General features: G+C 40.7%; 1 protein-coding gene across 1 annotated transcript in view; it reads left to right on the top strand.

The window, feature by feature from the left end:
- Positions 1 to 24,827, top strand: part of TENM2 (teneurin transmembrane protein 2) — a 380,391-nt gene that overhangs the window by 211,703 nt on the left and 143,861 nt on the right. The window contains 3 exon segments of the mRNA XM_032593990.1: positions 15,325 to 15,519; positions 21,192 to 21,392; positions 23,103 to 23,288. Coding sequence (XP_032449881.1) covers positions 15,325 to 15,519; positions 21,192 to 21,392; positions 23,103 to 23,288 — 582 coding nt within the window.

Genomic DNA, 24,827 nt, shown 5'->3' with positions numbered 1-24,827 from the left:
CTCCAGTAGCTATACCCATTTTAAAAAATTACTTAACCTCCATGAGCCTTGGTTTTCTCATCTGTAAAATGGAGGTGAATTGAAATACTACCTGTTGCATTGCTGTGAGGACTAAAAGGTAAATTCATGTCAAGTGTATAGAGCTGTGCTTGACATGTATCAAGTGCTCCATAAATATTAGATAGCATTTGTCTTCATGAGTCTTTGAAATCAATGTTATTATCCTTATTTTACAGGAGAAACGCAGACTTAAGGAAAGTTAGCTATTTGCCCAAGGACACATAGCATGGCCCAATTTTGAGGCTAAGTCTGGCTGACTCTGAGGCATATAGCCCCAGTGGCCACACAGGAGACAGGCTTGGCAGGAAGGCTCCCTGAATGGAGGTCAGTGACAACTGTCAAAGCCCCATGTGCAGCTCAGGCTGTCTGACCTCCTGGCTGGACTCTGCCTCATAACCTGCTTTCCCACCTCCCCATGAGTCGCTCCCCTTGGTGGACTTCCACACTCAGGAGAGGAATAACAAGCCCCTTATCCCCTCCCTGCTGGTGGAGGGGTCCTCCCCACCACCCCAGAAACACCTCCCTCAGAACTTTCTTGGCCCAAAGGACCCCTCCCCCTTTTTCAGCTGGCCTCGCCTGTCTCAGTGAAAGACACTCAGGCCCCACCAATCCTCCATGGAATAAGCATAGATGCACCCCATGCATTGTCCCTTCAGACCCTCTGCCTTGCATACCTGTCTCCCTCTGTCTCCCTTCTCTCCCCACAATCCCCATTAATGCAGAAGGTCCAGGAGCCATGGTGGCTACCTGTATAAGTCATTCTACACCCCATGCAGTTTGATGGCTGAATCCTACCTCTCCTTCCTCCCACCCCTGACCTGAGAAAACATGGAGTTAATTCCCTGGCAGCAAGGGCCCAGGACAAGGGGCTTAAAGCAGATACACTTGGAAAACACTTTGCAGAAAGTGGCTGAGGCACTATGTGAAGGGTTTATGTTATTATCTCATTTTATCTTTGTAACATACATCATCATCATCCCCATTTCGCAGCTAAGGAAACTGAGGCTCACAGAAATTAAGACACTTGCCCAGGTATGGAATTAGAACCATACTCATCAGAATCCCCTGTTAACACACAGCTTGCTCAGCTCCCTCCAGAGTGTCTGATTCAGTCAGTAGGTCTGGGGTACTAGCCCCAACCTGGGGAGCCTGTAAAGTATCCAAACCCTCAGGCCCTATGCCAGCCCCTCTGAATCAGAATCTGCATTCTAATGGGATCCCCAAAAGACGCTTGTGCACATTCAGGTCTGAGTCTAGATCACGTTGCCCTTGAACTCTGCCCAGGAGCAGTAAGGTCACTTACTCCTGTGCCCAGGAGCCCAGGAGCAGTAAGGTCACTTTCATCCCTACCCCCAGCTTGCCAAACAGACATGGAGGAGGCTTGCCTCCACAGTGTACAAGGGACAGTGCCCATTATTTGGTGGCCCCAAGCGAGTCCACACCCACAGCCTCCAAAAGTGGCTGTTCACGTTTCCCATGCTTGCTGTATTACCAAACAAATCACTTCTCAGGACTTAAATCCATCAGCCCTCCCCCAAGTTAAATTGCTTTGGAAACTTAAAAACTTTTTTTTTCCCCTTTATAGATGACTACATAAGTTGCCAAGCAGCCTTAGGAAGCAGAGTGCCTAACCCTGGGGGAACTTGCTGTTGATCTGATGCACAGTTAGGAAAGCAGTATGGTTTTAGGAAAACCTGTATTGGTAAATAAACCAGTGTTTAGAGAGGGAGTTGGCTGGGATGGGTGACTTGTCCCCTTATGATGGGGTGAGTCACAACACTTTAATCAAAATGATAATAAAGTCACATCTACAAATTTCTTACTGTGTACCAGGCCCTGTACGTAGCACTTTATAGGCATTATTTCATCCTCTTAAAAACACAATGAGATAAGTACTCCTGAATTCTTGTCCCATTTTAAAGATAAGGAAATCAAGGCTGCAAATAGTGTACACAGTCACACAGCGAGTAAAAATGAAGGAAGATTCAGGCTGCCTCCTAAGCCTGGCTCTGCTCTACTGGCTGGGGAGACAGCAATGAATAAATAGACCCCCTAGGTCTTTCAAAAGCTTCCGTGCTTGTAGGTAACAAGATGCCAATAATTTACAGACTCTTCTCCTTGCTTGAACTGTAGTAAGTAAAAAGCTACTTCATTTCTGGACTTGAGCTGCAGAAAGGCTTACCATGTACTATGAAGAATTTAAATATTCATTATGTAATTAATGTTGTTCAGTCACACACACACACACACACACACACACAAACTTAGACGTTTTTTAAGAACAGCTTAAGCACTTACCAATTGAGAACTTTTATAACTCTCAAAATGGAGGCATCCCCATATCTCTACAGGTATTTTAAATGAATTGAATTAATCATAGGCTTAAAAGTCTCTTGTGATCTTCGTTAACTTCCCTGGGTTTAATTAAAACATCTGTGCACTTTTAATTTATCGATTCATCCAACTCATATGTCATGTTTTTAACACACCCCAGCATGCTCTGCATCATTTTTAACCCGATTTCCACTTAACTAAAGCAATTAAATTCACCCCGGATTAATTAAAGCATCCATACTTTCGTGCTTAAGTCAGCGTGTGCGTCTTTCCCCACATGGCTCCTGAATGTCAGAGATCTGACACACCTGATGAGTTTTTTGTCCTTCTGGAAATTCTTCCCTGAATCTCTTTCTTGCTTATTAATGTGCCATTTGACAGAACAGGAATGAGAAAGTTGGTGCACCTGAACTTTGGCCCTCTGAGCCAGAGACTCTGCCCCTGTCTGTCAGAAGCGCCCTCTGCTTTCTCCTTCTCTTCACGGGAGTCCTGCTGGATCTTGCCCTCACTGAGACCAACAAGTGTCTGAGTGTTCTAGGCAGGAAGTAGGGGTTGCTGTTTGGGTCACAGGTGACTATTGTGATCAGAATGGCTGATGGTCTTTGCATTTGTACTTTTGTAATTGTTCCTTCTACTTTCCAACCTCCTCACTCTTCCTACACAAACAGTTCTTTATCACCCTGCCCATTTAATAGGGAGGGAAAACTGAGGCACTGATCACTAGGTTTCTTGGTTGGGCACAGTGAGCCGGGGAGCTATCCAGACAGTGACAAATTATGCCCAGCCCCTGAAGGCTAGTTTTCATTTCTGCCCCCACCAACTGGATTTGACAAAGCCCATTCCCTTCAGCCACAGCAGTCCTGGTGGTCTTTTAAATGTTTTTTTCCCAATATAATAAGCCAAGGATTATTTCTCCTCATTATTTTTATCTATACTTAATTAACTGCTAGTGAAGCTATGTGTCTTCTCATACTTTTATTGGCAGTTTACATTTCTGTATCCTTTGCCCAGGTTTTCATTCATCTGTCTCTTTTTTTATTGATTTGTAAGAGCTCTTTGTGTATTTCAGATATCAAACTCTACTCTGTAAAATGTGTTAAAAATATTTCTTCCTGGGGTTGGTCATCCCTTAATTTGATTTAGGGCATTCTTTGTAGTAGAGAAAATATAAATCTTACGTAATCAAAGCTGATCTTTTCCTTCTCGGTTTCTGGAATCTGTCTTCCTTACATATCCCCTTCCCAAGAAAATAAAATTAGTCTTCAGTATTTCTTCTCATGCTTTTGTATTTTTTTTCTATTTAGATCTTTAATCTGTATGGAATTTTTTTCACCTTTATTGAGAAACAATTGACATATGTCACTGTTTAAGGCATACAACACAATAGTTTGATTTATATAGATGGTGAAGTGATCACAACTACCATTCATCCTCTCATATGGATAGCTTTCTCATAAAAAGAAAAGATAAAAGACAAGAGAAAAAAAATTTTCTTCTTGTGTTGCAAACTCTTGGGATTTTACTGTCTTCACTACTTTCCTATATATCATACAGCAATGTTGGCTATGGTCATCATGCTGTATATCACATCTCCAGTACTTATCTTCTAACTGGAAGTTTGTCCCTTTTGACTACCTTCCTCCAGTTCCTGCCCGCCCCCCCCCCCACCTCTGGTAACCACAGGTCTGATCTCTTTTTCTATGAGTTTAGTTTTTTGTTGTTGTTGTTGGTTTTCAGATTCCACATGTGAGATTGGACAATTTTGTTTTCCTCTGTCTGACATTGCCTTTAACATAGTGCCTTTAAGTTTCATCCATGTTGTTGCAAATGGTAGGATCTCCTCATTTTTTATGGCTGAATAATATTCCATTGTGTCTATATATCATATGTTCTTTATTCATTCTCCCATCAGTGAACATGTAGATTGTTTCCATGTCTTGACTATTGTAAACAATGCTCCTGTGAACATGAGAGTGCAGATATCTTTTTCGAGCTAGTTACTGGTTTTGTTTACTTTGAGTATATTCCCAGAAGTAGAATTGCTGAATCACAGTGTTTCTGTTTTTTAAGGTTCCTTATACTGTTTTCTTTAGTGGCTATGCCAATTTACGGTTTTCTCTCTTGTCTTTTAATGATAATCATTCTAACATGTGTGAGGAGATATTTCGTTGTTTTAATTTTCATTTCCCTAATGGCTAGTGATGTTGAACATCTTTTCATGTACCCATTAGTCTTTCATATATCTTTTTTGTATTAAGTACTATTTAGGCCCTTTGCCCATTTTTAAATTTTTGTTTTTGTTTTTGTTTGTTTTTTCCATTTTGTTGTATGACTTCTTTATACATTTTGGATATTAACCTCTTATCAGATACACGGGGTTTGCAAATATTTTCTCCCATTCTGAGAGTTGTGTTTCACTGTGTTGATGGTTTCTTTTGCTGTGGAAAAGCTTTTTAGTTTGATATAGTCCCACTTGTTTATTTTTTATTATGTTGCTTGTATTTTAGGTGTCATATCCAAAAACTCATTAGCAAGACCCATGTCAAGGAGATTTGTTCCTACATTTTCTCTTAGAAGTTTCATGGTTTCAGGTCTTACATTTAAATCTTTAATCTATTTTGAGTTGTTTTTGTGACTGGTGTAAGAGAGGGGCCCAGTTTTATTCTTTTACATGCAAATATCCAAATTTCCCAGCTCTATTTATTGAAGAGACCATCTTTTCTCCAGTAAATACCCTTGGCTCCCTTGCCAAATATTAGTTGACCATATATGCTTGGGTTCATTTCAGGACTCTCAATTCTGTTCTTTTGGTCTATGTGTCTGTTTTTATACTGGAACCATACTATTTTGATGACTATAGCTTTATAGTATAGCTTGAACTCAGGAAGTATGATATCTTCTGTTTTGTTCTTTCTCAGGATTTCTTTTTCTGTCTGAGGTCTTTTGTGGACCAAAATGCCATTGGAATTTTGATAAAAACTGCATTGTATCTGTAGATGATTTTTGGTAGTATTGACATTTTAACATTATGAATTCTTCAAATACATTGCATAGGATACCTTTCTGTTTATTTGTGTCTTCTTTGATTTCTTTCATCAGTGTTTTACAGTTTTCAGAGTGGAGATCTTTCGCTTCCCTAGTTAAATTTGTTCCTAAGTATTTTATTGCTTTTGATGCTACTGTAAATGGCATTAACTTCTTTCTTTATTTTTTAAAACTTTGTTGTTAAGATATAGAAATACTACTGATTTTTTTTTATGTTGATTTTGTATCCTGCAACTTTATGGAATTCATTAATTAGATCTAAGTTTTCTGGTTGAATGTTTAAGATTCTCCGTATATAAAATAATGTTATCTGCAAATAGAGACAATTCTACATCTTCCTTTCCAATTTCAATGCCTTTTATTTCTTTTTCTTGCCTGACTGCTCTTACTAGTACTTCTAGTACTTTGTTGAATAGGACTGAGAGTGGACACCCTTGTTTTATTCCTGATCTTAAAGGAAAACCTTTCAACCTTTCACTGTTGAGTATGATGTCAGCTGTGGGCTTCTCATATATAGGCTTTATTATGTTGAGATATATTCCTTCTTTGCCTAATTTGTTAAGAGTATTTATCATGAGTGGATGTTGAATTTTGTCAGAGGCTTTTTATTGTGTCTATTGAGATGATATTATTTTGTTTCCTTTTATTAACAGAATGTGTCACATTAATTGGTTTATGTATGTGAACCATCTTTACATCCTAGAGATAAATCCCACTTGATCATGGCAAATGATGTTTTTAATGTGTTGCTAAATTCAGTTTACTAGTATTTTGGTGAAAGTTTGGCATCTATATTTTTTAGGAATATCGGCCTGTAGTGTTCTTTTCTAGTAGTGTTATTTTCTGGTTTGGATATCAGACAGTGCTAGCCTCATAAAATATATTCTCCGCCCCCTTGCCTGGATGGTAAGAAGAGGGGCCATTCCAGATTACTCTCATTTTCCCAAACAGGATCTCCAGTTGGGATTTTTTGGTAGAGTTTGAGAAACATTTGTGTTACTTCTTCTTTAAATGTTTGGTAAAATTCACCAATGAATTCTGGTTCTGGGCTTTTCTTCATTGGGAGATTTTTTATTACTAATTCAATCTCCTTACTGGTAATTTGTTTATTCAGATTTTCTAAGAATTTTTCCATCTCTTCTAGGTTGTCCAATTTGTTGGTGTATAGTTATTCACAGTAGCCTTTTCTGATCCTTTGTATTTTTGTGTGGTCAGTTATTATGTCTCCTTTTTCATTTTTAAATTTGTTGATTTGGATTCTTTCTGTTTTTTCTTGGTTAGTCCTGTGAGGGGTTTGTCAATTTTGTGTATCTTTTCAAAGAACCAACTCTTAGTTTGGGTATCTTCCTGTTGTGTATCTGTTCTCTACTATTCATTTATTTCTGCTCGAATCCTTATGAATTTCTTTTCTTCTGCTACCTTTGGCCTTAGTTCTTTATTTTTCTAGTTCCTTAAGGCATAGAGTTATGTTATTATTTGAGTTCGTTTTGCTTCTTATGTAGGCATTTACTGCTGTGAACTTACTAAGAACTGCTTATACTGCATCCCATAAGTTCTGGTATGTTGTATTCTATATTCATTTGTCCCAAGAAAACGTTTTCACTTTTAGTTTCTTCTTCATCATTTGTTTGCTCAGGAGGTGCTGTTTAATTTCCATGTTTTTGTGAATTTTCCCATTTTTCCCCTTGCGATTGATTTCTAGTTTCAGATCACTGTGGTCTGAAAATATATTTGTTATAATTTTAACCTTGATTTTCTAAGACTTATTTGGTGGTCTAACATGTGGTCTATACTAGAAAATGTTTTATGTGCACTTCAGAAGAATGTATATTCTGGTGTTGTAGGATAGAAGGTTCTTTATATGTCTTTAGATCCATTAGTCATACTGTTGTTCAAATCAGCTATTTCCTTATCAATTCTCTGTCTGGATGATCTATCCATTGTTGAGAGAATGGGGTATTAAAGTCCCCAACTATTATTATCTTATCATTTATTCTCCTTTTAGCTCTGTTAGTTTTCACTTTATGTATTTAGGTGCTTCAATATTTGGTAACATAAGTATTTACAATTGTGTTTCTCTTATTTCTCTTATTGACCCCTGTATATAAATGACTTTCCTTGTTCTTTGTTTGTTTGTTTTTATCATTTAAAAGTCTATTGGTCTGGTATAAATATAGCTACCCCTCCTTTTGTTGTTGTTACCATTTACTTGAATGTCTTTTTTCCATCTCTTCACTCTCTGTGTGTCTTGTGGCTAAAGTGAGTCTCTGTAAGCAGCATATTGTTGGATCTTGTCTTTTTTCCTTTCAGCCACTCTTTGTATTTTGATTCGAAATTTTAATCATTTACATTTAAAGTAGTTATCGAGGGGCACCTGGGTGGCTCAGAAGGTTAAGCATCCTCCTCCTGGTTTCAGCACAGGTCATGATCTTGCAATTGGTTTGTGAGATCAAGCCCCAAATTGGGCTCTGTGCTGACAGCATGGAGCCGGCTTGGGATTCTGTCTCCCTCTCTCTCTGTTCCCCTCCCACTTGTGCGCTCTCTCTCTCTCTCTCTCTCTCTGTCTCAAAAATAAATAAACATTAAAATTTTTTTAATAAATGATTATTGATAAGTAAACACCATTACCATTTTGTTAATTGTTTTCTGCTTGTTTTGTAAATCCATTGTTCCTTATTTCTTATCCTGCTTTTGTGTGTTTTGGATCTCTTTTGGCATTAGTATGCTTAAGCAATCTTTATTGTATTCTTTTGTGTAATTGCTACAAGATTTCCCTTTGGGATTACCATGAGGGGTACATAAAATATCTTAAACTTATAATATCTTAAACTGATAACAACTTAATTTCAATAGAATTCATATATTTATACTTCTCTCCCACTCACATTTTAGGCTATTGCTATTACAATTTACATGTAATTGTATAACTTAGAACTAGAGCTAGAGTTGTAAGTTAGTTATGTGCCACATATTACCATATTGCAAAATCTAACTATATATATTACCATTACCAGTGAGATTTACACTACTTTTGTTTTGTTGTTTTTGTTTTTGGTTTTTTTTTGAGGTTAATTAGCATTCTTTTACTTCCACTCACAGAACTCCTTTAGAATTTCTTGTAGGTCAGGTCTGGTGTCAGAACGCTCCCTCAGCTTTTGTTTTATTTGGGTAGGTCATTATTCCTCCATTGTTTCTGAAGGACAGTTTCAGTATATAAATTTTCAGTATAGAATTTTCAGTAGACAGTTTATTGTTATTCAGTATTTGGAATATGTTATCGCAGTTTTTCCTGGCCTGAAAATTTCTATTGAGACGTCTGTTGATTGTTCTAGACAGGTTTCCTTGTATATTACTTCTCTCTTTTATCTTGATTTTCTTAAAATTCTTTACCTTTGATTTTGACAGTTTAATTAATGGTGTCTCAGTGTAGCCCTATTTGAGTTCAAACCTATTTGTTTCAGTCTCATGGATCTAGATTTCCATTTATCTCCCTAGATTTGGAAGTTTTCAGCCATGATTGGCTTGTAAATATACTTTCTGTCCCTTGCTCTTATCTCATCTTCTGGAATTCAGATAATGTGAATGTTATCTGTTTCATTGTGTCCTATAATTCCTGTAGGCTTTCTTCACTCTTATCATTGCTTTTCTTTTTTGCTCCACTACTGGGTAGTTTTCCAATATTCTATCCTCCAGGTCACGATTCTTTCGTCTGCATGGTCAAGTCTACACTTTTGAAACTCTATATTGAATTCTCAGTTGGGCTATTATATTTTCAACTTAGTTTTGTTTTTGTTTTGTTTTGTGTTTGATGGTTTCTATTTCCTTGTCAAATTTCTCATTTTGTTCATGCATTGTTTGCTAATTTCATTTAGTTGTCTGTGTTTTCTTGGAGTTCACTGAACCTCCTTAGAGGATTATTTTGAATTCTTGTCTCACAGTTTCATAGATCTCCATTTCTGGTAGGATCAGTACAGTATAGAATTGTATAGTTCCTTCAGTAGTGTCATATTTACCTAATTTTTTTGTGGTCCTTGATTCTTTATGGTTGAGACTTCTCTTGCAGATTTTACAAGGTTTGCTTTGGAAGATATAGTTCCTCACCATCAGCTCATTTTGGGCTTCTGAATATGTCTTATGGTAATGTCCCTGGGCAGGTAAGCCTGATATTATGATCTGTTTTGGGGCAGAACAACTGTTTTAGCCCTGAGGACAAGGGTGAAGGGATTTGCCACTGGCTAAGAATAGTGGATATGACTGCTGGCTTGGTTCTCTACCCAAGTGAAGCTATGGGATGGGCTTCATGGCTGCCTGGATTCTCTGATCAGGCTTCATAAATGGTTAGAGCTAGATATTATAGATGGGCTATGAATTAGTCAGGGCAACAACCAGGACCCCAAGGTTGTACAGTTCATTGTTTGAGAGTTTGAATCAGGCCAGGGTATTCACTGAAGTCTTGGTCATATGAGGCCACTCATTTTGCTCTACAAAGGGAAACCACAGGCTATGCTCTCTGTTCAAATGCCACTGTATGTAGGGTTGTTGAATGAGCTATGCAGGTTCCTTGGTCACACAGGCTGAAGGCAATATTCAGCATTAAGCAGGGCCACAAATTAGATTTCTGCCAGGGCACTGTGGGGAAGCCACTCTAAACCAGTAAAACTCTTTGTTGTCTTAATGCAAGCTGACTTATACTCCAAGTTCTGGGGCCAAACAGGTCTACTGGCTTCGCTCTGCAAATTTGCTCTACCTCCCCTATTCTCAGCTCTATACTACTGGGCCATGCAGCTTTCACATTTTTCTTACCAGCCCTGGTTAGATAAGGCTGAAAGACACACCCACAGTGATTGGGGCTATGTCTCAGCCCCCTTGCCTATGTGGAAGGGAGAAGGAAGGCTCCAGACTACTCTCAACTTCCAAACATGCTCTTCAGGTGGGAGGGGTTGAGAGCTACCTTCAGCCTTGGCATGAATTAATCCCCCTACTGTGAATAGCACAGAAAGCCTCCATGCGTGGTACTAGCTTTGCTTTGGGGGCAGCCAGATCTTCCTGTCTGCCTCTTGGCTCAAGCACAGTTGGACTACACAGCTTCCAGGAGCTGTTACCAGCCATTCTGGTCACATGGAGCTAGAAGACACTCTTCACAGTGGGTAGGGCTATGATTCAGCTCCTTGCCTGGGTGTGGGCAAACTAGGCCCTAGAGCCCACAAAAGTCCTCATCTAAGAATCCAAATCAGGCAGATCTGCATCCCACCAAGTTCCCTGGTCAGAGTACTTCCCCACCTTGGTTCTGCAGATGAGCTCCTTGCAGGGACCTAGCAAGAAATAAAACTTCTCTTTCCTAACCCATTTTGCTGAGCACCAAGCTAATTCCACAATGTGGAAAGACCATGGGACACCAGTTTTGGTGTTAAGGATACTGAGCTTTGCTTTGCCTTTATCACCCAAATATTAGATCCTCAATTGCTTCAGGACAATCAGGCATCTTTATTTCTCCATCATTCTTTTCCTAGCACCATAACCCAGCTACTAGTACATATTAGGTTATTCATAAGTATTTATTGATTAACTGGGAAGTAAGACAACCAATTAATCGTTAGTGTTAGTTTGACAATTTACCAAGATTACTAGGTTCAAGTATTCTCAAGTCTCTTTTCCACAGAGGCTTTCAATCATATTTCAAATAATTTTTAAAAGATACAACATTTGAGGGACTTCTGGGTGGCTCAGTCAGTTGAGCTTCCGACTTCGACTCAGGTCATGAACTCTTGGTTTGTGGGTTCGAGCCCCGCGTCAGGCTTGCTGCTGTCAGTACAGAGCCAGCTTCAGATCCTCTGTCCCCCTCTCTCCTTCTAGCCCTTCTCCACTCATGCTCACTCACTCACTCCCTCTCTCTCTCTCTCTCTCTCTCTCAAAAATAATATTTAAAAAAAAGAAAACAGAAGATATGGGTGGCTTGTCCTGTTACTTCCCACTGAGCAAATAACACTGATAATTCATTTCATCCCTTACAGAGAACTTGGGGGAGAAAAAAACCCTCCAGCTTGATCATTAAAATGAGCTTTACACATTAGGTGAATCTAAATTGTGTCATTTTTTTTTTTTGTCATCAGCCTGTTAACTTGTCATTTGTTAGTGGCAGCAGTAATTTATTTTTCTTCTGCGTGAGTCTTAGAGCTTCTATTACTAGATTTGTAAAACAAGAATAGTCACTTTGTGCAAACATCTTAATTAATTTTAAATAGTAGCTTGAATGCGCAATGTTCTGCTACTGTAAGCCTCAGGAAGAGGAGAGAGAGGCAGGGACATCAAACACTCCACATGTGATTCCAAAACCACCTCCCACCCACAACCAGAGAAGATTGCGGGAAGAAGAAGATGAACTCTTTCCATTAGTATTATTGATAGCCTGGTGGTGGTGTGGTGGAGGTATGTATGTGCGTGCATGCACACGTTTGAGACACACTGCATTTTTTATTTTATTAACCCTTGAAGTCATTTTGGAGGTTCAGTCTGGAATTTCAAGAGGGAACATCTGGTCATTGTAAACCATGTGTCAGCTACTACTTTGAGTCCTTGCATGCATAATTGCACTTAATGCTCCCATTAAGTCTGAAAAAAATGATACATTGAAGATAAAATTGGATTTCAGAGAAATGCAGTGATCTGGCCAAATTCCCAAAGCTGGTAAGTGACAAGCCAGGTTTTTAAGCCCAGGTCTTTCTGACAACAAAATTTTTGCTCTTTCTGCTTCTGCTCCATATTACCTCTGGGCAGAGCATGGAGTCAAGAGTTGTTTGTCCTATAAGCTGTCATTTAAATAAAACAATCATGTAGATTTGTGATAGTAAAAATATAAGAAAAGTTATGAATTTGGGAGGTCCCCACATTCGGCCTCTCAAATGAAGATCAGGCTGAGCCTTACATACTGTGACGGTCTGGTTGAGTTATGTCTGAGAATGAATCAGTTACTCCTGAGGGATGATGCTCTCCATGCAGGTGAGCCCAGTGACCACTAGAAGGCTCTCATCTGGCTTTTGCATTCGCCCCCAGTGGCACCTGGATTACTAGAAAAATTCATTCCTCTTTAAGCTGCTTCCACTTTTTTATGTGGCATCAGCCAAGTCCATCCAGTGCCTTGCTTTCCAGAGAATACCACAGTGTTTTGCATTTCTTACCACATTCCCAGTGGTCATGCAGCAAACATACTGAAGGAAAGCTGCATTTAGAATGTGGAGAATTCTCTGACCTGACGAGTCTCCATTTCTTCCCCTGAGTAATTTAAGTAGGTCACATTTTAAATTTGATTTCCCAAGCACCTGGTTTTAAATAAAATCCATTCTTACCTTCTAGACAATCCTATTTTTTTTTCACCACATGGAGTTTATACAGAAGAGAAATAGTTGCAGTATGAATAAATAAAATAATTGTGACTATTTTATCAATTAATAAAGATAATACTTATTCACCCCTTACTTTCTACCCTCTTCCACCCTTTGAGAGGAAAGAAGGTGCAGTGGGGGTCCAGTGGGGGTGATTTGATGTAACTTTCTCTGCTGTTCATGGCAGCTTGTCCAATATATAATCCTCAACTCAGAAACAGCCCTTGGAAGCTCATTTCACTGTATGTGTGGCCACCCTTCTCACTAGTTTCCTATTTCAGTGGGCTAGAGTAGAAGTGGGGTAAGAAATGATGCCGATTCTAGTCTTGCCAGTAGAAGAGATATCTTTAATGTTACCTAGATCAAAAATGGAAAGTGGATTTTCTCTTGAAATGCCAATTCTGCCTTCTTGCAGGTCTCAACCTGGGCACTGCATTGAAGGTTTGAGGCTCTGTCTAGGCTCAGGGCAACAAGATGCCATGATCAATTGATGATGTCTGCAGAGGTACAGGAAGGGAGAATAGTAATTTACATCACACATTTGCCATTCCTGACATAGAACTTAGCATATTTCATGAGAAACTGACATGGAACAAATTTACTTTTTCTTCAAAGCCCTCTCAAAACTTTTCAAAAGACCATACTTTTCTCATGCTTCCTCACATTTGCACAGTCCCTAACCTGTATCTTGGGCACCCTGGGTTCAAAGCTTTCTTCTACCCTGCCTTAGACAATCAGCATGTGTAGCAACTCTGTACAGACCTCTGCTAAAGTATCCTGGAATAGAAAGCATGCTCTCTACATTTAAAGAGAGTCTATCCAGAGTCAATTATGTGGCTTTGATGTTCTCACTTTTGAACTCATTTTTCTCTGGTAGATTCAGAAGGATGAGAATTCTGCTAAGAATCATAGCCCAAATAATTTCCACAACTATCCTATAATAAACACTGGGGGGAGGGCAGGACATCCCTCAACATATGTCAACTTTAAGATTTTTTTTCAGAAAAGTTTGTAATTAAGTTACAAACCTCAGAAAAAGGTACCAGGTGTGCAGCATGAGGTCTATTCCACAAACTGTGTTTTCCATGTCTTTCATAAATGGCTATTTAGTGCTTGCCATAACCTCCTAGTTGACGATGTCTAAATATCAGGAACATAGGAGAAATATTTACTTACATCAACATTGATGACTGCAGAGCTAAAAGGAAATCAACAATGATGAACATGGTCCTGTCCTCAAGGGGTTTACTAAATCTCTGGGAAATTAGACTCTCACAGAAGGAGAGCTAATTACTATAAAAACAAGATAGATACATGACAACAGGGGACAGTTGATGAGGCAGGGTGGCACCACTTACTGCAGCGATCTAATTGCATCCCTGTCCTGTGATACAGTTTGGTCTGTACACATACATGTACATGTAAAATTCTCAGAACCCATGCATTCCAAATCATGGGTAAACCAGGAGTCTCTGAAACATCTCTCTTGGTCATTTCTGAAGGCCCCTGAGTGCCAGCTCCAAAGCAGGCAGTTGTGCCCTCCTTCTAGGCCCAAAATGAGAAGCCACATTGGAAACTTAGGTTCTTTACAAACCGATTCTGAAAGGAAGAGTCCAAAGACTGACGGTGACCACTAAAATCCCAGTCTTGATCTCTAAAAGTGGTGAATTGGCACATTTGAGCCGAGATTGGTGAAAAACATTGGGTAATCTCATACCAGATGGTCCTCGATGACTTTCAGCCCTCTTCCTCTGCACAAATGCAGGGGAGTTCCAGCTGGGACAGGAACCACTACAAGTTTCAGATCTTCGGTTTGCCCTCCCCTTCTTGATTTCTTTTTCTTAATAGTCCAGGCATGTTTAGTCTATTCTTTATTACACATTTATCTCTTTGTAGTCTAGATAAGGAAGCTAAAACATAAAGAGATTGAGTGTGTCAACCACAGCCCATCCCACTTCTTTTTAATGGACATAAAGTTGTCAGGAATAGAAGCCAATTAGCTAAATACTCAGCAAAATGGATCCTAATCTCCTGTACCACTAATAATAACACACGAATCCATGTAGCTTGATCAAGTGCACAGCTTAGAGTTGGGCCAACTTGCTTTCTAAGGGGACTCCCCCTCTTTTGAGCTTTGTGGCTTTGGCTGCCTAATCTGAGCAGTCTGAGCCTCATCTGTAAAACAGGCATCCAGAGTCTAGCCTCCACCTCATAGAACGATTATGGTGATTAAGGAATAAATTGTACATAGGGCATTTGACCCTGTGCCTGGCACATAATAAGCATCTAATTGGTGGTAGCTGCTGTTACTGGTAGCATTTTTGTTGTTGTCATTGTGATAGTAATTGTTTATTTGAAGATGGCTCCACACCTCCATGACCAGAGTTTCCAACCTCTAACATTGCAAACAAAGCTGAAATGCCAGGTGGGCTCTGCCTCCATAGACAGACACAACCCTTCAGGCACTGCCCCCTGTGACCTGGTGTTCTGTCTCTGGTTTTTGCAGCTGCCTGCCCCGTCCTGTGCAGTGGAAACGGACAATATTCCAAAGGGACGTGCCAGTGCTACAGCGGCTGGAAAGGCGCAGAGTGTGATGTGCCCATGAATCAGTGCATCGATCCTTCCTGCGGGGGCCATGGCTCCTGCATTGATGGGAACTGTGTGTGCTCTGCTGGCCACAAAGGCGAGCACTGTGAGGAAGGTAAGTGCTGCAGGGCCAGGCTGGGCAGCAGCAGAGGTGGGAGGCTACTACAGGCTCAGACGGTTGCTAAGGAGCCCAATCCAAGGCTCCGCATTTTGCAAAGGAAACTTCAACATTTTGCACAGAGAACTTCAAATGCCTTGGGTTTTGTAGACTTCTGAAGTTGTAGAAAACACAGGGCTGTGGAGGGGTTCTGGAAGGAATGCTTTGTTTACCCTTCTTTATGTTAATTGGCTACTTCTTTAAATTGTTTTCTCTGCCTTTATCTTTCTTCTCTTTGCCTGTAACTCCTCCTTCTCCCCCCTTCCTGCTCCTTCTTTACCCTTTTTTCTTTCTTCTAGTTCCCCATCTTCCTTCCTCTTTTCTTCTGCTTTATTTAAAATCCTCTGATTTGGGAATTACTAAAGCTATCCAGAAAAATAAATAAATAAACAAGAATCCTTAATCTCCCTGTGTTCCCCATAGTTGTTTTATTTTTTTTAAACTGCCCCTGGTAATCTAGTACCCATATATGTATGTGTACATTTTACAAAAATTAATACCAACAGAAAGCAGTCAGACTTGAAAGACAATAGGCAGCCATGTCATTTAGAGACACGTTGTAGGGCACATTGTCCTGGTAACCTAAATCACACAGAATTAGAGGAGGGTGGCTGTGTAGCACAGGACTGGAATTTGGTGAATTCTGAAATGCTCAGTTTAACATGCATTCTGGTGGCCTCTAGCACCCATGGGAAAAGTTAGGGGTGTAATAAACTGAATCCAATCTGAAAAGACACTATCAGAGATGAGACTCAGTGAGCAGGAAGGCGGCATGGAGGAGGCAGTACAGGGATTGAGAAGGAGCACCGCTCTGGAGCTGATCAGAAGCCAGCTACAGTCCTAGTCACTCTGGTTAGTGCTTGTAGAAGAGTTATTTGGTACAAGGTGTTGAGACCTATAAGGCGAAGGAACTCTGACAAACTGCCTGTCACTCTTCCCCCTCTGTATTTGTGCTTCCATAGTACAGTCTCGGCTTGTTCATCTCTTGTTTCTCTCAATATAAAGCATGAACCAGAGTTCATAGTCAGGTAAGAGCCTTGATGCTCTCTATCCCTGGCCCACTCCCACCCTTCGAATTGGCTCAGTTGTTATTTTCCAGCTGAGCACCTTTCTTCTACATGTGTCTCCCAGGCAAACATCCCCGTGCAACTCAAACAGCACTTTTCCCTCCCACATTCCCAGTGGAAAAAGTGTCATCTCACCCAACAAGCTAAGGGGAAAAGTGAAGCCCACCACCTACCCCATGTGAAACAACTTGAGAGGACCACACAGAATGTCCTCCTAGAAAAGACTCTGTTAGGTGCCATATGCCTATGTTGCCTCTCAGCTTCTCACTGCCAAGCTGAGAAAAAGGGGCCTCAGGTGCTCTGAGGTTCTCAGATTCAAGTGGATCTGTTCTCCCATCCTGTTAAGTAATAGATCTCCAGGGTTCTATTAAAAAAAAAAATCATTACAGCCCTCACGACAAAGTAATGACAGTAGCTTATCCTTAGATAAACATACAAAAGCTCTCCTTCTGAAATCTCCCATTTCATAGTTTTTAGAACTATGGCTACAAAGAGTCAGCTTCCATGACATTATTCTTCTAAGATTTTCCAATACATCAGTGGTAATGCCATTAATGGGACCCAGAAGTCTGACCCCCAGATCTTCATTTGCTCAACACTCTATATGTTTTTTTTCCCCTCTATTATAAAAGGTAGCCTCCCTCCATCTGCATCATAAAACCAAATTGGGAGTTTGGATAGAGGAAGGACTGATTTAATAACCCTGCTTGAAAGGTTAAAGTTCTTAAAGATAAATGGATTGCAGAAGGCAAAGCTGCATTTGCTGAAAACATGGGAGAGGCCAATAACATGACAAGAAAGGTTAAAACGACCTTTTGCATACATCATTTGGCGAGAACGAAATGATAAAGCAATGACATTGCCCGTCTTAGAATTTTTTTCCCTCCAGTAAAGATTGTACGTATCTTTGTGAGTAGAATTTCAAGTGATTTCTCAACTTTCTTACTCTACCAACCAGTCTTATTTAAATGTTCGGAATGAATTAACCATCCAACAAAACAAGAAAGCCACGTGGATCATTATAAAAGGATGAAATCTCCTCTATTGATTTCTGCTACCCAAAAAGAATGAATTGAGGTGATTCATATGCTGTTTTCAAAATAGGAAATGGAATCAGAAACTCTGGATCAGCACTTTTTCTTCCATTTAGCTTTTTATTTCTGATATTCATCATAGTCATAACGTTCAGACAATTTACCTGAAATGGCCATGGCAACGAAATCAATAGTTGCCATCCTCCATTTTTGCTGTATAAACATTGTTGTACTATTAACAAACTTGCACAAGAAAATGAAAGGATGGATTCACGAGGTTTCATTTAATGATATCTGGGGGAGTGGGCAGGTGATGAGAGAGGAACTGACATATTAGTTCAAGTCAGCCATGTTTTCTTGTCAGTTTCATGGTTGAGTCATTTTTCAATGACATTTAACTTCATAAATGTAATTCATGGTTCTTCAGGGGTTTATAGTACATATTGTTTGTAAAATTCCTTGACCTCTTTTTTTATCCTTAGGGATAGAAATTGCATTCACAACCCTTTTTTGTCAAACCTACAGAGGGCCCAAGACTAAATGAGTTCTAATGATTTCAGCTGCCAAGGGGCTGGTGTTGTAAGGCACATGGTTCTTAGCTGGTAAAGGCCACTGTCCCCCCTTTTAAGTGTAACACTGTTTCTATTTATAAAGCTTGTAAGATGCCATAGTCCCTCCTGCCTGCTAAAGATTCTAAGGATGTGGCCACAAGACCATCTCATGAAATTGGAACCAAATTTAAAATTCATAATGAAACTGCTCTTCTTAAAGTCTGGATTTAGTTATTCCATCAGCTGCTGTAATTGTATAGCACAAAAAGCATATTTACTTGTATAACTGAAAGGGTTGGCTTATATATCTAGATACAATAAATGATTCTCTTGATGACATTCCACTCCTGGACTAATATATCTCAGTGGATTTTCTTCTTTTCTCCATACTATAATTTAAGATAGAGAAGAGAAAGCTAACTTGTCTGGAAGAAAAACTATATTTTCTTTTAGGGAGGTGTATATTACTTTTTATTTCATCCTTTTAAGAAAAAGTGTATGGTATATTTTTTTTAAGTTTTTGAAAGCTCCTAGCTGTTGGAACCTCACCAAACATTTTAAATAGCTAATTATAGATGGAGGGTAGTTTTTGAGACACATAGCACATGAGATATCTCTGTGTATATTTTGATTTTGCTGTATTAGAGATGGGCAGAGAGGAAAAAAATACAACTTTGGGATTTCCTTGTATTAGAAGAATATGGACAAGATTGATTCTGAATGAATTAGCTCATATTGTACAGATCCCAAATGACACAGCATGCTTCCCAAAAGCAAGAAGTTGTTAGCACCATTTCTTTGTTGTTAGTTCTCCATAGTTTTTCTCGGTAATGACAAATGCTTTATAGCAGTCTGCCATTCATTCCTGTAGCAACTGGGTATTGAACACCTACTATATTTTTTGACTGTTCTAAGAACAAGACAGACGCCAAAGACGTTGCACAGCCTTTTTGTAAATGTCTTCTATTTGTTTGAAACTTTCGATTCATTTACCTCCAGATGCACTCCACCATCCTGAGAAAATTTGAACGTGTTAGAAAAGGTTGTATCATCAGAAGTGATAGTACCGAAGACAATGAATTCAACCGTTAAAGTGATTGCAACCAGAGCAAGTAGCATCATCATAAACGTCTCCACCTAATAATAAATCACTGAAATTCCCCTTTCTGAGGGTGTATTTTTTATTTTTTTATAATCAATGGCAGCTTCTGTTTCCCCATGGCTCAAATAGTTTTGAGCTGGTTTTCATAAATAATACCTTCCTGAGAAGATTCAAATGGATCAGATCAGAAACATGTCTTTACACTGAAAATTCATATTGTTGCCTCAAGGGAGCACTGCTCTTTGGAAACTTCATGGAATAGTGTGATTTCTAATAAATTCAAGTTCCTGATGTCTGACATACCCCAGAATGAAATCATTTGTGGCATGGGTAATCTAAATGTCATATTTAGAGCCAATGTATCATCAATTTTAAAACATACCATTATTTTGTATGCCATAAGAAGAAAAAAAGTTGATACTATGGTACAAAAAGCTGGGACCCCAAAGGGTTGCCATTTCAGTGTCATGGTGAACTATTTAAGAGGCCAAAAATCTTGTATGTTTCAATCTTGGCATCAGGCAAAGAGAGAAATCAAAATCTCTGAGAATTTGAACTACACGATGGCACACATGCACATGAGGGACTAAATTACAGCAGCAGAGTGGTCCAAAAAACCTCAAAAAAAGAATTTAAAGTGGTCTCAAGCTGGCTGTGCCCCCAGATGACGGCAGAAGAAAATGCTTTAACCTAGGCCGAGAGGGCTGATTTCCAAGCTGTTAAAATGAAGAAAATGTATGTCTTAGCTAAATAAGGTGATGAGACTTCCCTATTTCTCTGATTCACAAGACAACATCTGAGCTCTCTGCAAAACCACTGTTTGCCATCCAAACCCCACGGCGTACATTTCTCTCATCTTCAAATGCCATTGTATCATTTGTTAGAAATACCTAAGGAAGTTGATCTTCCTCTAAAAAGCCCTATTTATCCAACTCTGGGGCTGGATGAATATCCAAGGTTTGGAGTCAAATTCCCATGCAAAAGTCCTGTTGTTGAGAACTGGATTTGGCAGCTCACTTTGAGTTGAATCTAGAGTAGGAATCTTCAAGTCACCTACTGGATACATACCCACTCTGAGTACTTAGATGGCCAAACAGACGATAAAACTAGCAAGAATGACAGTGACCAAAATCTGACCATTAACTCTTCTGACTGATAGTCTGAGGGAATGTCAGTGCCACAGCTAGAGACTCCGCCATTCAGTCCACTCATGATTATATTTAGGAATATTACCTCTTTGGGATCATTCCATACCTAGCTTCACCCCTTCTATCCTGCTTTTTTTACTGACTCCTGTTGTAGATGTGTGACAACGAATGGAAACTACTTTTAAACTTAGCCTAAGTGAAATTTAATTAGGAAAGCGACTCATTTATAAGTTTCATTGGTTTTCTTTTTAATCCTTTGTTACCTTCTGAAGTCAAATATTAGTGAAGTTAGAATGAGCCTTCTTTTTCTCTCTGATAGTGAGGGATAATTGGGTTTGGGGATACATGTAGAGATATCACCAGTATTCATGTTCCAGGCTCAGAAGCTCTGATATGATATAATTAAAGTACTAATGTTTAGAAGTACAAGGTTCTCAACATTGAATGACACACCTCTATATCTGGTTCCCACTAAAGCTCTGCTTGAAAAATCCCCTTTCTCTCTTACATTCTCTTCAAGTTGGAGATTCGGTGTTTGGGCACATAAAAATCCTTGAATTCTTTATGGGTTGTTCTTCAAGAGACCACGTAAGTATTACCTGGGCTGCTCCATTTGCTCCCAAGAGGATAAGAATTAGTGAATCACTGGCTTCTTCAGCAGCAAGGTGGTGTCTCATGGCCCACTCCCATGAGTGATCAATACTTGTCCTCTTTGTTTTTTTTTTCAGTTGATTGCTTGGATCCCACCTGTTCCAGCCATGGGGTCTGTGTAAATGGAGAATGCCTTTGCAGCCCTGGCTGGGGTGGTCTAAACTGTGAGCTGGCAAGAGTCCAGTGCCCAGACCAGTGCAGTGGACATGGCACTTACGTCCCCGACACAGGTCTCTGCAGCTGTGATCCCAACTGGATGGGTCCCGACTGCTCTGTTGGTAAGCCAAGAGGTTTCCTCCTCGCTTTTCCCAATACTCATGCCCTATGGTCTTCCATGAGCCCAAATGGATGGGAATCTACTCTTCTCACTGGGATAAAGGGACTTAGGTTAATTGCATAGGGCCTATCATACTCTCTTCTCAGTCATGAAGTCTGTGATCCTGAGAAACAAACACACACACACACAAAAATACCGCAGGTTCTTGTGCCTCGTTTGTTCCATCACTACAAATGGATGAGGGGCCCGGGAGGAATGCTTCCATTTGCATTATAGGTTTTCTTATGCACACTCCCTAAAGGTACCAGAAAACAAAACAGAACAATTCAGTCCCAGACAAACTGAATGGAACGTCCTATAAAACAGAAAAGAGGCTCCCTCGGGGTGCTGTGTGAACATGTTATAAAGCTCTGCAATACTCCAGTGACAGGAAAATAATGAAGTTTATTTTCCTAAAATTAAGAGTATGTGTCTTCCCTCCCGAGTGACCCTAAAAGGGAACGGTTCAACAGTTCAAGCCAGTCCCAACCTACCTGAGAATGGTTCCATTCACACTGACAAGTGCCTATCCAAGCAAGCGATCATCATTCCGCCCCCTTCCTCTGGGTAGTGAGACAGCTGTCAGATTGCCATGGCAATCAGGAAGGGAATATATGTGAAGCTTTGCCTACAATGGGAAAGAAATGAATATTTCATTCCAAAAGAAAAAAAAAAGAGTCCGTTAAAATGGGCTATTTTGAGACGTCTTCTAAGCCCACTCACCTCTGGATTCCACACTGATGCTGGTGGTCCAGGCCATGCTCTGCAGAGGATGGGGAAGGGGGAGCCCTCAATCTGAGACCCAACCGTGTTGCCTACATGCTGTGTGACTTTGAGTGAGTCACTTCCCCTCCTGATTGGGTTTTCCCTCCCCTGGCACAATGAGCCATGCCTCCCTTAGCAGTCTGTCGTAAGGATGAATGTCTGGCACGTGCTTGTCCTCGAGTGAGAGGTCTGGAACGCCAGCGAGTGTTTATCTGTCTGTCTGTCTCCTCCCCAAGCACAAAAGACTTTGAGCTCCTTTGAGAAAGAGGCTGTGTAAATGCAGCACAATCATAGAGGTCATCATTGCCACAAGGTGCCGATCTGGGTGATGGGTGAGTGTGCAATCATTAGGGGAATGGAGCTGTGGGGTTCCCAGCTGGCTGGTGGTCAGCTCAGGCTCTCAACAGGGAAAAAAAAAGTCCCAGCTGGCTAGGGAGTCAGGATGCACATATATCTTTTCAGATGGCACCTCCTGGGTAGCTTTGCCAAACTGGATCGCCACTGTGTGACCTCCTCCTGGGATGGCCTCAAGCTCTAGAACAGTGGTTCATTCTCACACTCTAGTGCACATCAAAACCACCTGGAGGATTTGTGAAAACAAATTTCTGAGCCCCATGCCCAGAGTTTCCAATTCAGGAGGTCCAAACAAGGCACAAGAATTTGCATTTCTAACAAATTCCCAGGTGATGGTGGTGCTGCAGGTCCAGGGACCCCACTGTGAGAACCACTGCTCTAGAAACTACATAAGAATAAATTAATACCCAGCCAGTGGAGAGGCCTCCCAAGGTGACGCACCTGCTGGGCCTTGGGGCCTGCTCCAGGGACCCAGGCCATGTGTGTGGTCTGGCCTCCAGTGGAGGGTTTTGCCAGCTGTGGTGTTGAGCTGTAATCATTGTTTTTCTTCCAGAAGTGTGCTCAGTAGACTGTGGCACTCACGGCGTCTGCATCGGGGGAGCCTGCCGCTGTGAAGAGGGCTGGACAGGCGCAGCTTGTGACCAGCGCGTGTGCCACCCCCGCTGCATTGAGCACGGGACCTGTAAAGATGGCAAATGTGAATGCCGAGAGGGCTGGAATGGTGAACACTGCACCATTGGTAGGCAAACGGCAGGCACCGAAACAGGCACATATTGCTTTATTTTCATAAATCGTAGATCTATAGTGATGGTCGTGCATTGCAACTGGCTGTTCCTTCAGGGATATGAGTGCTCTACAACATTCCTGCTGCCTCTCCAAATCTTCAAGGGGATAGAGAAGGGAAAAACAAGGTCCCCAACTAGAAAAGTCTTTCCCTTTTTTCCAGAATTCCATATTGGGAGGAAAAGAACAAAACTAGAGAAGCAAATACATTCAAATTACTGATTCGGGGAGGGAGAAATGCACATGCATGGGAAATTGTCAGGACCTGGAGGTTTCAAGCACCCTACGTGACCGTGGTCTGCAAGTCCCTCCTTGTTGAATACCCTCCAGCTGGATGGATCACTGGATCCCTGCTTGCCAGCAACACCTGATTACAGTTGTTTTAGACAAGGTTAGATACAGGCAGGACTCCCAGGTTTCCTGGGTACCCAGGTACCACTGGAATAGGTTTGAGCACCCTCTTGCTATCCCAAGGCAAGGTGTCATCCTTGGGCTCTTGACCCTCCCCATCACCACCACCACTGATCAACGTCTCCACCTCTAGTCCCATGTCATTCTCACTCAGCCACCTCTCTCTACAAGTTTTTTGATGAAAAATTTTTTAAGATTGTTTTCTTTTTTGAGAAGTAATCATTCCCCAGTTTCTTCAGTTTTGATTTTGATTGCTTTTGGTCAATATTGTGGTTTAGGGTAGGACAATACTGGATTGAATGTATCCAGTTATCCCTTTGAGAAGATGGGAGCCAACGCTGTTTGGTTTTCCATATCCCTCAGACAGTCGGAGTTATGAAGTTGTCAAATTGAGTGTCATTTTACTCTAGGATTTGCTTTTGTTGGGTTGAGTTCATGCTCAAGTTGGCTAATACACTCACTTGCAAGGAAATTCTCGGAGAAGTTTCCAAGCAAACTACTGACTTGCCTTCTTGGAGTTATCTCTGAATCTAGCCATCAAGTTTGGGGGCCTCCCCTCTGTCCTAGCCCCAGGACCCCAGTCAACAGATTGGGTACCTGGAGGGAGAGACAGGGTTAAGAACTTGTCCAGGGCTGACTCATGAGGTCAGACTCAATTTCCCATGCTGTTCATTTGAGTGGTTAAGCAGAGAAAAAGTGAATTCTGCATTATATTTACCCCATTTCCATGTAATTGGGCATCTGAGGGGCAGCGTGCCAATCCAGGCCATGACTATAGCACTGGGACCCTGTCGGGACAGTCTGTTGGCAGTGAATTGTTTTTGCAATCTCTCAGTGATGCTCCAGATACTGCTCCCCTGCAGCTGCTTTCATCTTCTGTTCCCTGCAGAGTCTGGGGGATAATTCAGAAAACTCTCAAGGGAGGATGTGCACAGCCCACTACCAAGACAGTTTACAATTCTTACCAATAGCTTCCTCTCTTCAGGGGTGTTCTTCCTGATGTACTTTTGCATGCTCCATGTGATTTAAAGACTTCCCCCACCCCCCATACCTCCATTGTCCTAGGCTGCTCCCCTCAAAAAAA

Source organism: Lynx canadensis, chromosome A1 (genome assembly GCF_007474595.2).
Source record: "Lynx canadensis isolate LIC74 chromosome A1, mLynCan4.pri.v2, whole genome shotgun sequence".
NCBI classification, from domain to species: domain Eukaryota; kingdom Metazoa; phylum Chordata; class Mammalia; order Carnivora; family Felidae; genus Lynx; species Lynx canadensis.
This window is presented reverse-complemented; position numbering and strand designations above follow the sequence as displayed.